The 15,809-nt window shown below is 38.3% G+C and overlaps 1 protein-coding gene across 1 annotated transcript in view; it reads right to left on the bottom strand.

The window, feature by feature from the left end:
- Positions 1-15,809, bottom strand: part of LOC139713235 (mediator of RNA polymerase II transcription subunit 23-like) — a gene marked incomplete at its 3' end in the record, with an annotated part of 181,478 nt that overhangs the window by 123,565 nt on the left and 42,104 nt on the right. The window contains exon 6 of the mRNA XM_071624980.1: positions 14,267-14,365. Within this exon, the coding sequence (XP_071481081.1) occupies positions 14,267-14,365 (99 nt within the window). The remainder of the gene's footprint in view (positions 1-14,266; positions 14,366-15,809) is intronic.

The raw sequence follows: 15,809 nt of genomic DNA, 5'->3' as shown, positions 1-15,809 counted from the left end.
TGAAAATTATTCTTCACTCTTAAATCATTGACATGTAAGTTGCTTTCAGGTTTTCTTCAAATAACAAGGCAAGTGCAAAAATATGTTCTCCTTTCGCGTAGAAGAAATGAATGTTTTTCTAACTCCGGAAGTTCATTGACACCGCCTATGACTTTTGACCTTGTGGTGACCTTCAACTCCCCAAGGAACATTTACCAGCCAAGTTTGGTCACAACCAGATATATGGATCAAAAGTTATTAGCCATAATCGAAATGCGCCGTAAAGACTAAACATTGGGCCCTAAAAGTTTGTTGACCCCTGTGTGTGACCTTTGACCTTGTGATGAACTTCAACTCCCCAAGGGACATCTACAATACAAGTTTGGTCAAAAACGAACATATTCATCAAAAGTTATGAGCCTTAATCGAAACGCACCGTAAAAACTTAAACATTGGGCCCTAAAGTTCATTGACCCCTGCCTGTGACCTTTGACCTTGAGATGAACTTCATGTTTGGTGAAATGTGTAACTTTTTTGTATAACCCTCTTCCCTCCAAATCTGATTGAAATTGAAGTCCTCAGTAGAGAGTTATTCAAGTTTTTGCAGCGTTATGGATGGATGGACAGAGGGCAGACGGACAGACGCGGCAGGCATCCCTTAGTCTCCCCTCACCACCGGTGGGCTCGACAAAAAACTGCAGAACTGTGAACTGACTGGAAAATAGAAAACTATCAAAGTGGACACATACAATGTACAGCACAGTGTCAGTATACATGTCTCCACGAAAACAAACAAAAATATCACTGAAAGGCATGACTACATTGTGTACAAGAGACCCGCGGGTCTAGCGCTCACCTGAGTATCGCAAGTTCACCTTTCACGCAGTCACTAATCTAAATTATTCACAGCTCTACCAAAATTTGACCAGGCATTCTCAAGTAGAAGATGAAAATGTACAATAAGGGCCCAAATTTTTTTTAAGATTCCTTAATTTGGGGGGATTGGGGCCCCCTGGGGCCCTCTGGGTGGGGCATGGTGCCCATTTTGATAAATTGAGATCCTGACCCCCTAAGGATGCTACCTGCCAAGTTTGATGAAAATCCATCATGAGGTTTTCAGGAAGAAGATGACAATGTACAATTCAGGCCCCCATTTGGACCTTCCCAACCACCCACCCCCCCCCCCCCCACCCCTGCCCCCAAGAGGGGCACCCCTGGATCTCCTATGAACAAACTCGAAACTACAGTCATTAATGATAATGTATTATCTTAGCTCTATAACTTCTGATTCTAGAGAAATTTTTTAAAGATTCCTTCATTTGGGTGGTTTGGGCCCCCCTGGGGGCCCCCTGGGTGGGGCATGGTGCCCATTTTAACAAATTGAGATCCTAACCCCTTAGGGATGCTACCTGCCAAGTTTGGTGAAAATGGTTTATGGGGTTCTAAAGAAGAAGATAAAAATTTACAATTTAGGCCCCATTAGGACCCCTCCTCACCCCCCCCCCCCTCCCCTGGGTCCCAAGGGGGGCACCCCTGATTCTGCCATGAACAAACTTGAAACTACAGTCACCAATGTACTAACTCATAGTATTAACTTAGCTCCATCACTTCTGGTTCTAGAGAAGAAGATTTTTAAAGATTCCTTGATTTGGGGGGATTTGGGCCCCCTGGGGTCCCCTGGGGGCCCCCTGGGTGGGGCATGGTGCCCATTTTAACAAATTGAGTTCCTAACCTCCTAGGGGTGCTACCTGCCAAGTTTGGTGAAAATGGGTCATGGGGTTCTCAAGAAGAAGATGAAAATGTACAATTTAGGCCCCATTAGAACCCCTCCCCACCCCCTCCCCTGGGTCCCAAGGGGGGCATCCCTGATTCTGCCATGAACAAACTTGAAACTACAGTCATCAATGTACTAACTCATAGTATTAACTTAGCTCTATCACTTCTGGTTCTAGAGAAGAAGATTTTTACAGATTCCTTAATTTTGGGGGGTTTGGGCCCCCCTGGGGGCCCCCTGGGTGGGTCATGGTGCCCATTTTAACAAATTGAGTTCCTAACCCCCTAGGGATGCTACCTGCCAAGTTTGAGGAAAATTGGTCTTGGGGTTTTCAAGAAGAAGATGAAAATGTAAAAAGTTTACGCACGACGGACGACGGACGACGGACGACGGACGACGCACGACGCACGACGCAAGACGGACGCCGGACGAAGGGCGATCGCAATAGCTCACTTGAGCCTTTGGCTCAGGTGAGCTAATAATTCTAAACAGTGCTCAATATGGAAAGTAATCAAATTCACATTCACATATTCCTACTGAAAATTGATAGCAGAGCATATATAAATTTATGTTAGGGCTAACTTCACCACAGCGAATGAGTTAAAGTTTCAAGTGTGAATGAATTGAACTTGATTGCTTCTGAAGTAGAAACACACACATCATAAAATCTTCGTACACAGTTCATTGATTCACCCTCTCTCTTAACCTACATTCTTCGAAAAGATGAATACCTATTCAGACACCCGCTCTTTGCAGCCGCGAGTAGGCTCTACACTCATTTGAATTTTAAATTACTTTGAATTTCTTCATGTGAGGCACTGCCTAAGCACCTGAAATAGGCAAACCCTCTTCAACTTGTACTTCATTATTATTAATAGAATTCTATTAAACTTAATTTTATTTGCATAGTCTAAGAATTTTCTCTTACTTGGTCATACCTTCACTGAATGTTGGTGAAGTGACTTCCTTTTCATTATGCAGTCTACTGTATAGGCCTATTTCCATTTTATACGGCACAAAAATCAACACATGCTCTCCCCCATACATTTCACTCCTTTCAACCAACATGTCAGCAGTATCTCTGCCGACTGCATGGCAGTATTACTGTAAAATTGGATATTATCATGTGAGTAATTTTTCACGCTCAGCTGGCTAAGGCAACTTAGAGCAGCGACCGACCAGCTCGGTCGCCGCTGAAATTTTGGCACCGCCCAGCAGTTTTTGCAGATGTCGAGCAGGCTGCAATTCCCCAGTGATGCCTGAGCGATGCTCTGTCAATCTCCCGTCGGTCACCAGTCCATTTTGGACAAAAAATTGAAAAATATGGGGGTCTTCTCCGCGCAAAGACTTAGCAGTCACCGAACAATGCCCCATCTGTAACTGGATGATCTCCTACTGGCCACCGGCCAATTTTAACGAAATTGCTGAGCGATCCGACGGGTGATCGATGGGTCATCTACCGGTGTCCCGTTGGTGTACCGGCGGTCTCTGCCGGAAATTTCTCACGAGCTACCTGGTTATAGACTTTCTAAAAAAATCGAGTGAAAATGCTCACTCTTGAAAGAGTGAATAACAGAAAAGAATGAGTTTAGAGTAAAATTGAAGTGAATTTTGAGTGAAAATGTTCATTTTTCACTAATTTTGGAATGACCTCCGGGATCACTCCAAAATCTTTGAGTGATTCAATAGGCCTAAATAAAATAACCAAACCATATATTACTAAGCTTACATAACAACCCCAAACTTAAGCTTTCATCTCATTTGCCCCAAAGTGGTTGTCCCTGTCTTTCATGTCCCTTATTTTGCTAGCCTAGTCCTCTTCTGTGTGGGCTACGTGTACCTGCCCAGGATGTCTCCTCTTCCCCATCTAGTCCTACTCGATGTAGTCCCTTGGTTTTTTCTGCATTTTTGTCATTTTTATTTGTACTATTTTTGTTCCCTAAATCGCTAGACGGTGACTGGTCGACTAGGTCAGTGCCTGGGCGGTTGCCGCTTGGACACCGAGCGTATTTTGGGCAGCGAGTGAAATGTAAATTCCCCGTTAAAACTTCGGCAATGACCGACCGATGCCCTAAAAATCAGTGGTGCCCGGTCGGTTACTGGTCGGTGTCCAACCGAAATTGGATAAAAACTCGCCAACTGGTCGCTGAGCAGGCTGATTTGGGTTGGTTGTGACCATTGCCTGAGATGAGTTTCGCATGTTTTTAATTCCGCGGAATAAAAAAATCAACTAGACGAACATATGGCATGCAAAATATTAACATGTTTTTATTTTCACACTTGCTTTTAGTTGTGCAAAATGCGTGAAAATTTCAACACCGCGAAAATTTCCACTTTTCCCCCCTCCAACGGCTGATAGAAGGGGGTGTGGTCAATACACGTGTGCAGTTAATAATAATAATAATAATAATAATAATAATTACATTTATATGGCGCTTCATACTGACGTTTCTAAGCGCACTTTTGCTACTCATACAAATAGACTAGAAAATACATCATTATTTACGTCATACTACACTCTAGAGCGATGAAATCTGTCAAGTTAGGTGAAAATCTGGCCATACATATTCAAGAAGATGAAAATGTAAAAAGTTTATGCACTATGGATGATGCACTTTGCATGCTGGACAATGTATGACTGCAATAGCTTAATCACTTCAGACCTTTGGCTTGGGTAAGCTAAAAACTAAGGAAGCTAATCAATCCACTAGATTATTGCATGTTTGAACTAAACAAGAGACCCGGGGGTCACGCGCTCACCTGAGTATCGCAATTTCACCTTCCATGCATTCTTGCACATTCTTACCTGAGAACATTGAAAACTTAGGTCTGCATATGGACCCCCCTCCCCTTAACTCCAGCGAGTGGGGGGGGGGGCAGGCAGCCCTGGATCTGCAATGAACAAACTTGGAACTAAAGTTATCAATGTACAAACTCATTTTATTAACTTTGCTTTATCATTTCTTGTTCTAGAGTAGAAGATTTTAAATATTCCTTAATGTGTAGGGGGGCCTCTAGGGGCCCCCAAGAGGGACATGGTGCCCATTTGAAGTAATTGAGATTCTGTCCCCCTAGGGATGCTACCTGCTAAGTTTGGTGAAAATCAGACATGGGGATCTCAAAGTGAAGATGAAAATGTACAATTTAGGCCCCATTAGGACCCCTCCCACTCCCCTCTCCTGGGTCCCAAGGGGGGGGGGGGGGTACACCTGATTCCACCAATCCCATGAACAAACTTGAAACTACAGTCATCAATGTACTAACTCATAGTATTATCTAAGCCCAACACTTCTGGTTCTAGAGAAGATTTTTAAAGATTCCTTAATTTTAGGGGGTTTGGGGACCCCTGGGGGCCCCCAGGTGGGCCATGGTGCCCATTTGAAGTAATTGAGATCCTATCCCCCTAGGGATGCTACCAAGTTTGGTGAAAATCAGAAATGGGGATCTCAAAGTGAAGATGAAAATGTACGATTTAGGCCCCATTAGGACCCCTCCAAACCCCCCTCCCCTGGGTCCCAAGGGGGGCACCCCTGATTCCCCCGTGAACAAACTTGAAACTACAGTCATCAATGTACTAACTCATAGTATTAACTAAGCCCTATCACTTCTGGTTTTAGAGAAGAAGATTTTTAAAGATTCCTTAATTTTGGGGGGTTTGGGCCCCCCCCCCCCCCCCCCCCCGGGGCCCCCAGGAGGGCCATGGTGCCCATTTGAACAAATTGAGATCCTATCCCCCTAGGGATGCTACCTGCCAAGTTTGGTGAAAATCGGTCATGGGGTTCTCAAGAAGAAGATGAAAATGTAAAAAGTTTACGCACGACGGACGCCGGACATAGAGCGATCGCAATAGCTCACTTGAGCCTTCAGCTCAGGTGAGCTAAAAAAAAACTTTTACCATGACAACACACATAGAAATTCTTTTTTTTTTTTTTTACTTTGTCCACTGTTCTATAAAACAGCTGATGGACATGTATGTTTTTCTGTATGTGGGTTGGAGTAGTGTGGATTTAGTAATTATGGAAATTAGTTAAAACCCCAAAGTGCAGCTGAATGGGATAACAATTCAAATCTACAGCTATAGTAGGCCAGCCAAGACGATTTTTTTTTACTTTGGACGGCAAAATTTGTTAATGCTAAGTTTTCCAGCTGAAAGTCTTGCAAAAATACTCAAGTTTAGCGTACGGCCAGATGTCAAGCGTGTTTTTGCCGAAAAATGCCTTTTTAGCACAAAATTTGAAAGAACGTCAAAAATCACGATTTTTTTTTTTTTACCGAAATAAGTAATGGTTGATAAGTACCTTTCAAACTAGAAATGTGTTATCTTCCATTCAAAGTTTAGAACCTGACTAATATACATTTGAATGTAGAGTATTGCACGCACATATATGGCGCAATGAAACATAAAAACGTGATTTACTCAAAATTGTACTTTGTAAAATCTACCAATATTTCAAAGTTTTTTTTAAACTACCTAAATCAATCTATTCAAAAGTCTTTATTTTGTCGAAATGTAATATATGTTCTGATATCTTATGCAGCAAAGAAATTATAAGATAAGGTGAAAGATAACTCGTTTTATGTTATCCTAAATGGGACGATATATTTTTACCGGACGCGCATTTTGAATGAAAAATCGAATATATAGCGTAGGCCCATATATATTGTACATGGTATAGTGCATGTAGGTATTTATCTTACATAATTGGCGAAGTCAATGGACAGGTTGGATAGCTGACTGCAAAAACCCTTTGTGGCACCTTGATATGACTGAAATGTGCTTCTTTGCCCCCCCCCCCCAAAAAAAAAAAAAATCAGTAGTGTTGTTACTATAGCAACTGATCATTATTAGGTCACTCCCTGAAAATTTCAAATATTCATGATCGTAAAACGTACAAAAGTGTTGAAACATTTTGTGCGTGTGTGTGTGAAAAATGTATCAATCTAACTAATCTATGTTTAACAATGAAACCTAAGAGTTATATATACATTGTTTACTATGTTCGGAAATGGTTGTCATGGAAACCGTGATAACAAATCACGTTTTACTGGGAAAAATTACGATACTAAATCTCCCGTCCTGCATACTCACCCTTCCCCCGAGAATGCTTTGGAATTCATAATGCTATATATTTTGTATTCTCAGGCCCTGAAACGCAGCCCTGCAAGGGATAGGCACAAAATCACTTTTACTTTTGTAATGTTCTAAGGCGAGGTGTTTGCATTTTATTTTGATCTATCCTCCCGCAGAAGAATACTAAATGTTTCTTTTATGATGGTTGATTGTTTACATGAACGTTGTTTGGAACGCACACTTAGTCGGCGACATAAGAATGTTCGTATCCCGGATTTGTGTGAAAAAGTGAGGCAAATATCACCCTCAAAAAAGAAAACAAGAAGTAAAAAGGAAGTAGAAGTGAAATGCGTACAATGCAATAACAGCCTCATTTCCCCTTCCCATCATTAAGTCGGTTATATCATCGAGTCTATATTGCAGATTATATTTATCCTTGGCCAAGTTCTATGTCCTAGGAGCAGACATGTAACAACTTGTTTGTTTGCAATTCGATTTTTTTTTCTTCTATATTATCACAACTTTGTGAAAAAAAAAATCATTTCAGTTTTCGCCAACACTCTAAATTCCCAGTCAACCAACAAAACGTACTACACAATGTGCACACGCCCGCAACCACCGTCTCAAACAGCGTTCACGAACTATATCAACACACAATGAAATACAGTAAACAGTAAACGACGCAATTTCTCTTTTTTAAAACAATGATTTGCCATTAGCGTACATTTACTAGAATAGCAGCACTTGACATCTATGATGCTGGTTACCAAAATGCTGATAAAAATACCTTACACAGTAAGAACATGCTTAAATCCTGCAAAATATATATAATTATTCCTCTTCAACGGTATTTCGTCTTGAAAGGTAAAGAATCTCAGTCTCGATTTGTGGACATCTAAAAACAAACAAAAAAATCCATCTGAAAGCAATCTTCTTAAATGATTAAAAGCATTAAAAAAGAATGAGTCTTCAGTGAAAATGTCTTTCATAAACAAATCTCTGTAACATCATCCAAAGAGTTTGAAAATCAACAATACAAATTGCGCTGACTACATTAACTGCATTGATAACCTCAATTTTTTTTTAATGTGACATTATAATGTGTCCATCATCACAAACGTTACACCAGTGCTAAGAAAAACACGTTTTCTCTTTAAGCAATATTTCAACATCTCTATCTTTTTCACAATTTGTGGTTACATATCCTAGCTAATTATGACTGTACGCTGTTGCATTGAACTTTCGTCAATGTACAACTAAATTAGAATCATGGTGACTGCCAAATTTTTAAAAATCTACTTTTAGTCTGATATTATTTTTGTGTTCTGCAGACCAGTGTGATAAGATATCTGTACTGAATACTCGTCTCTCAGTGAAGAAAAAAAGAAATCACCTCTCCAAAATGCATGGGTAATGTTTCCCTCTAATACTTTCCCTTATTCTAAGTACCAGAATACAATGCTGGGGCCCGGAATAGCTAACATATATTACAGTATTACCAACATCATGACAATTATGGCACATGTGAAAGAAACCTGGCAAAACATACATCTTGACCAGTCCATTTTCTTTTCACTACTTCTTGTACTTATGTTTGTTCCTTTAAGCTACGTACTATTCTTTTATATCTTAAACTTGAAAAAAAAAAAAACATGCTCTATGCTGTATTTCCCTTCAGATTCACCAACTGTTCCTCTGTGAAGTTTTCTATTTCTAAGCACTTCAACGTGTAGTTTTCTTTTTTTTCTGACTAACATGTCACATATTTTCTTCCATCTGATGAAGAAAGGCAAAGTTTACTTCTCTTTTGTTGCCCCCCCCCCCCATAAAAACAAAAACAAAAGACATTCCAATCTGACAGGATTAAAATGTTGGCGTTTGGGCTTCAAAGGAAATAGCAGGATCAATTTCCATGAACTACTAGTATGCGGCTTGTAACTCTGAGTCTCAAAGGCATGGTATAGTTTTGGTTGAGATGGAGATTCAGACTTTAACTTTTTGCAAGCAAATAAAAAACAACTTGTAAAATATGAAAGAGCATCAAATTCTTAGAGTAATTTGAAGTTTGTTTGATTAAAGTTCTTGGTTTTGAAACAGTCGAGAAATTTTTTAAAAAGTGACACAGATTGATAATAATCAGAAGTGGGTGCCACCTTTTATTAGGACCTCTTTGTTTTTGTACATCTCAGCCTTTTCAAAACCAATATTTAACAAATAAATTTGGAATTCCTCTTGGTATTGTTTACTCTTTAATATTTCATAACAGGGTTCTCATTATTTTACAAAATCTCAATCTCAGCCCCCATCTCAACCAAAAGTAGACCATCCCTCATCCCTTTAATGCTGCCATCAAATTGGAAGTAGATCTATATCAAATCATATTGTAAATGCTGTTTGCCAAGTAGTGTTGTGCACATTTTGATTTCAGGCCTTGTTTTACTTCATCACTAAAGAAAAAAAAAGAACAAAAAAGATTAGAAAAGAAGCATTTAATCTGGATTAGTAGAAATTTATAATATATACGCATGTCTTTTATATATTCAACTTCTATAATAGTCCTGAAAGCACATTGTGATTACATTTGAGAAGTTTAGATGGATGCATTCCACATGTAAGTTCAGGTTCTAATGACATCATTCATACGGAATCTGGATGCGGACCAGATAGCCTGGCAGGGTTGTTTCTGGAGAGAGAGAGAGAGAGAGAGGGAGAGAGAGAAAGAATGGTGTATCTGTCTTTACTTGATGAGGAGAGTGACATGGGCATTTTAATCTTTGGTGAAGACACAGTCACATATACGCTAATAAAGACATACGGTTACTTGATTTCCTCTATATGTAGTGTTTCCTTAGAACGGTAAAGTATATTATTTTATACAGTAGATCCTAATTGTAGCAATTTAACCGTGAGTACACAATGAAATATAAAATGTAGGAAACTTTCATGATCCAAATATCCAATTCTTTTCATTAAGCTTTTTATTCCATTCAGAAGAATTTCAAGGTAGTGCTTGCCTGATACTGCAACTGGATACATTCAACACTTTCGTGCATATAATAACCCCATGACCTTTGACATCAATACCCTCATAACTAATCAAAGTCAAATTGCTTAGAGGTTATAGTAACTTTGCCATCCAAAGGTAAATACAATACCATGGTAGCAATGCTCTACAGTCAATAAAAATCAGGGTTTCCCTGTAATTTACAATCAGCAGCAAAATCACAACAAAAACTAAAATGCTACTTGTACAAGGCCCAGGTAATCATCTCTTCTGTGTAAAACCAAATTTGAAGATGATCTGCTGAGTAAATGTTAAGTTATTGCAAGATGAGAATAGGACAGATGTGCGTGTGAATGGATGACTGCAACAACATAAAAACTCCTGCAACCATCTTTGACAGAGGCTAAAAAAAAAATAATAATCATCGTTAATTCATGTAAATCTTTGTTGTTGGAGTGATTGACGACATGCATATGCAGTACTGCATTCATTTAGCAAAACATGCGTTAATTTTCTGCCCAATGAACCATCGACAGTCAAAAATTTGGTCAAGATGTCAAAGGCTTGACAAAATATTCTAACATATTTGGGGTTCACATTTTACATGTATTATTGCTTACCTCCCATATTTCCTTTCTAAATAGAGTACAAGATGCACAGATTAGAAGTTGGTAGTCAGGACATCTGTCTCTTTCTTTTTTTTTCTCTTGTCCGTAGTTGGCTGTGGTTTGCAGGGTCCATTTTGTCCACTTTGTGCTAATTCTGGTCGAAAATATAATTAACGAAAAATTAAATAATTATCATTTTTATAAGTGAAACAGAATAATCACACTGCAACAAAAAACAAACACATTCATCATGAATTAAAATTAATCATCACGATCTCATGAATCCCTTAGTATGAGATTTGGGATCTTCAGATCACTGTCAACATTAATTTGTATTACATGAAATACATTAATCATGTCATTGTTATTATCATCTTTGATGTTCTAAAGCCATATCTTACTGAAAGTGAATTATATAGGATGGAAGTCATCTTGACACTTGTAATTCCTGTACACAAATATTTGATTGTATCATGCTCTCATTTGTATGTGGATTAGGATATGATTTCCTTGCTTAAATCGGTCTGTATTCATGAGATGATATTCCTAATTTCAAATCGTTGACACTTACTTGTGAGCTGGAAAGGGCATTCACATCGCAGTCAAGACATCTTTCTATCTCCCCCTCACTCTAGTGGATGTGATCTCAAACAGTTACTCAGCATGTCCATTTGTAGCCGACACCTTGATGAAAATAAAGAACAATACATCACAGCATATTACCCTTACGTCATACTTAACACAACATAATAATAATGGAAAGTTAATTGATTTGAGACTACAGACGTATTTTCATCTGTGCACACATTAAACACTTGTGCCAACTGACATGGTTGAGAAATATTGCATTACATATAATATCTTACTTGATTACATTTATGTTTGATTTTTATTATGATCTCATCTTCAGTAGATAGAATACCGTTCTTTCATATGATCCTCTACAATAGAACATGCAATGAATTTACAAGAAAACAAGAATACACATTTGATCATAGATTTGCTCCCCTTCTTATATAAATGGAGATATAAGATTCTTCTCCTCTCTTTGTTTGCAAAGTACTTGTACATTGCATTGTAATGCAACTGTAAAAGTGAAAACATGCTTGTTACCATTTATTCAAATGGAATAGGAATATTTAATACTCAATGTATTTAGATTTGGCATTATTTTCAACTGGGCACTTAAGTGATACATTTGATAATCAAACACTTAGTAAGTTAGTATTTAAAAGATATTTCAAATTAGACCGCTATAATATATTTCACACATTTACCGTTTCTTACCTTCTGGTTGTTCTGCACTTTGTTGCAGGTAGAAAGAGCTCAGTCTTTACAATTAGATTTTGGCAAGTCAGGATAGGCCTATGTCTCTCTCTCTCTCTGGCGAAGTTTGACGACAAGATTCAGTCTGTCCACTTGTTGGTACATCTAGCTGAAAACAGAAATCAACATGACTCAAATATTTTTTTCATCTTTAAAGCAGAGCATTATAAGCTAACAGTGAACAAAAAATAAAATCAATTTGAAGTTTGATGTTTTGAAAAGGCATCTTGACATTGACATAATTTTCTTTATTCCCCATGCAAATCAATTATAACTATAAATATATCTCTCTTTTTTTGCGATATTTTTTTTAGCTTTTTGAAAAGTTTAAAAAAAGAAGAAGGAAGATAGGTTTCAGTGAGTCGGTATAAATGATCCATTAAAAATGTAATATTTACATTCTTTTTAAATGAACCTTTATTCTTTGAGACATTAACATACACTTGTAAGAAGTTGGTAATTATAAGTAAAGACATTTCTGAATAGTTCCTCTTTGACTAGATCTATTTGTAAACTAGAAGAGTACATATAAATGATTCACAGATTAGGAGAGGTTGGCAGACAGGACTGAACACTTTCTCCCCTCTCTCTCTCTCTCTCTCTCTCTCTCTGTCTTTCGGGCATATTCGAATGGCAAGATCACTTGGTTGTAGACTCGCTTTTATATAAAACACCTAGGCCTAAATCCTAGACTCTTTTTCTGAACCCATAGGTCTACAATACCAGAAAGAGTGGAGTCAACCTTAGACCTCTGCTCTAGAGACTAGTATTAGTGCTAATTCACGTTAGACAGTTAGAGAGAATGTAGGCCCTAACCGTTAGATAGATTAGACCTAACAGTAGACGAGGATTCAGTCTAAGGTAACTGCGTGTGATGAGGCCATAGATTACAAACCTAGATCGAACGAACAAGACACCTAAATCTAGACGTAGACCTAATGTTTGTTAGGCCTCTTTTCGCACCGTGTAAAGACGTGCCTTACGGAATAATCGGGAGTTCCACTAATAAGCATCACCGGTACGGTCGGGTGGCGGCCCGGGGGTTGGCAGGCATGCCCACCGGATCGGTCGTAGCCTAACGTTAGATTCTACTAGCGCTTGAACCTTGATATTAACCAAGTCTCAGATCAAAGTTGTATATATATCTAACTGTTAGATCAAAACAGATTTTAAAGTTCCCCTATGCAGTGCAATAAAGAACTATGTATTTATTTGCTAATTTACTTACATTCGAAGGAAATAGTCCCTTTTTTCAGTCACCATGTTTCCAACTCAACGACCGAAACATACTTGCAGCTCTCGCGCAAGAGATTTTACCTGTTGCTAACTCGTAGGGGTAGACGTACGCACACGTATCAAGTATTTGCACGCACACAAGCAGCGCGGGGCTACTAGAAAATGCTCGAAAATGCATTTTCTGAGTTCCTGCATGTTCAGAGTTTTTATTAAAAGTAAAAATTTCTTCAAGAAAACTAGAAATAATATTGACACATTCAATTAAAGAAGCATTTGTAGTTTTACAAAACATTAAATTACTTTTGGAAGATCATCTGATTAGCTTGGAAAAACAAACTTTGCAGAACGTTAATTAATCTGTGAATATTATTTCGAGAAAACAACACCCAAACATTTGAGAGCCCCATATATGGCTGTACAAAATGACTTTTTAAAATGCTAAGGAAACACATTTAAATTGCAATTTCATTAAAAGGGACAATTGAAACTCATGATCTTTCAAATATCAATTGAATGCAAGCAAAAAAAAAAAATCATGATTTTTGGCATGCTTCTGAATTTTGTGCTAAAAATGAAATTTTTCGGCAAAAACGCGCTTGACATCCGGCCGTATGCTATTCCTTAGTATTTTTGCAAGACTTTCAGTATGAGAACGGAGCATTAACAAAATATGCCGTCGAATCCTTATCTAGAGCCTTTTTTGAGGTTTGGCTGGTCTACTACTACCTTCTGCACACAATTCTTAGTGATTTACTTAGACCTGTGCATCATTTGCATATTATTACTTCTGTTCAGTATTTTTTGTTCATAGGGAATTAGGAAAACATAAGTCACACAAATTTCCAAACAAATAAAATCAATATAGCCTTTCTTTACTTAATATGAGAGAGAAGGGAATTGAATTAAGGGGGTTATTAAAGAGATAAGGAAAGATACCTAATATAAAATCAGAAATTTTTTAGTGCATTTTAAGTTCGCAAATTTTGCAAGGGTCAAGATTTGTGAAATTAAAGAACATGCGAAAGTTCTTGTCTACACTACATATATACATGCATTGAATGTCAGTGGCAATTTGTGAAGATTTTATGCTGTGAAAAAAGGCTGTCAGCTCCAATTTATAAAAATGTCATGCTGTGAAAATACTTCTTGCTTTACAATATGCACAATTGACAGCAAGATTTACTCATGTATAACATATTGGCACAAACAGTAGAGGAAATCTACCTATATTGTATATCTTGTTAATTCTTTTTCCTTTTTGGCTTTACCTTGGTTACTGCCTCCAGCTGCTTGCCTGTAGACACATTGATGCTGTTAGGGATCTTGTTCACTATCTCAAGTACGAGACGTAACACATCACGGCAGCCCTTGAAGAAATAAAACAAGTCTTAAGATAAATGATCTGGAGAAATCATCAACACTACAGGTGCCTACACTTAACAGAATTACTACATGAATGCAATGTAAATTTCGTTTCTCTCTCTTAACAAAGACCAACAAAAATTATTGCCGAAACTTTTAGGTACACTTAGGTATGAATGTGGCTCACAATGACCACTACATTTTGTTCCCAAATTAAGATTCTGTTTGGATTTGATTAAAACCTGCCTACTTGAAATCATGTACTGTAAAAGTGGTTTCTTTCGCGTACAGATACTTTCGCGGTTTCCATCGGTGCCGACTTTTTCGGGTGTGTTTCAATTCGCGGTCGGCAAAATCTGTGAATTCACAGTCAGCAAAAACTGTTTCATTTTTCACATGAAAACCCAAACTATAATCCAATTATTCTTTTATTTATTATATAGAAATTAAATTTATATGCAGGCTTACCTGAAATCCCGTCTCTCGAGTACTTTACAACATGCTTGTGAAACTATTGTTGCCTAGATGACCTACATTGCCTAGTATCGCTGTGTGTGTGTTGACCATCAATACACTCAATGCACGGAATCTTCGTGTGTGCATGTGTGCAATAGCGTTGTAACAAGCAGCGAGTTCAAAACATTTCCTTGCGTGGTTAATTTCGCGTGACTTGTCAAAACATTTTCGCGTGATGTTAAATTCGCAGTTCAACCTCAAAGCGCGAAAATAAAGCCACCGCTAAAGAAACCACTTTTACAGTATGGTGTATACTGTCAGGAAAAATGATAGTTGCACTACACCACCAGCACCATTACTAGGGGCGGATCAAGAAATTCCGTAAGGGGGGGGGGGGGGGAGGGCACCTTCACAAAACTAGAAAAGTCAATTGCCGCGCAATGCGATTGTATCCCCCCGCAATAGCAGCAGCTTTTGCTTCATCATGTTTGAGCGAGGGACAAAGATCCCCTCCCCTTCTTCACACATAAAGGTGAATATTGTGACGACTACGCACAGCTTCACAAAACAATTTTTCTGTATATAGATTAGAGTATAACGCAAACTAGTATACAAACTTAAAAAGTACTATCTGAAGATATGTCACCTGCATGCAGATCAGAGTGGATACAGGATATCCGCTATTAAAATGCCCCAGTCACACAGTTGCTCAAGCAATGCTCTGCGTCTGGCATTGCATTGTAAAAAGTGCAATTTTTAAATGTTTTTTCTTGGGCGCAACGCTGGACGCAAAGGATTGTTTGAGCACCTGTGTGACTGGGGCATAAAATGTGATATTTGACCATGTATTTAAGGAACATCAAGAGGAGCATCAAAAACTGTGGAAGAGTAAACTATGATGGACACTATATATAATCTGCAAGAAGTCAGTCTAAAGTGTGACTGTCAAGTGGAGGCAAGACAGCAACCATTTGACCTGTAGAAGATGGAACA

Source organism: Diadema antillarum, unplaced genomic scaffold (genome assembly GCF_040938485.1).
Source record: "Diadema antillarum isolate AM-2024a unplaced genomic scaffold, OU_Dant_1.0 seq00001929_RagTag, whole genome shotgun sequence".
NCBI classification, from domain to species: domain Eukaryota; kingdom Metazoa; phylum Echinodermata; class Echinoidea; order Diadematoida; family Diadematidae; genus Diadema; species Diadema antillarum.
The sequence above is the reverse complement of the archived record's forward strand: the minus strand, read 5'-3'. Positions and strand labels throughout refer to the sequence as shown.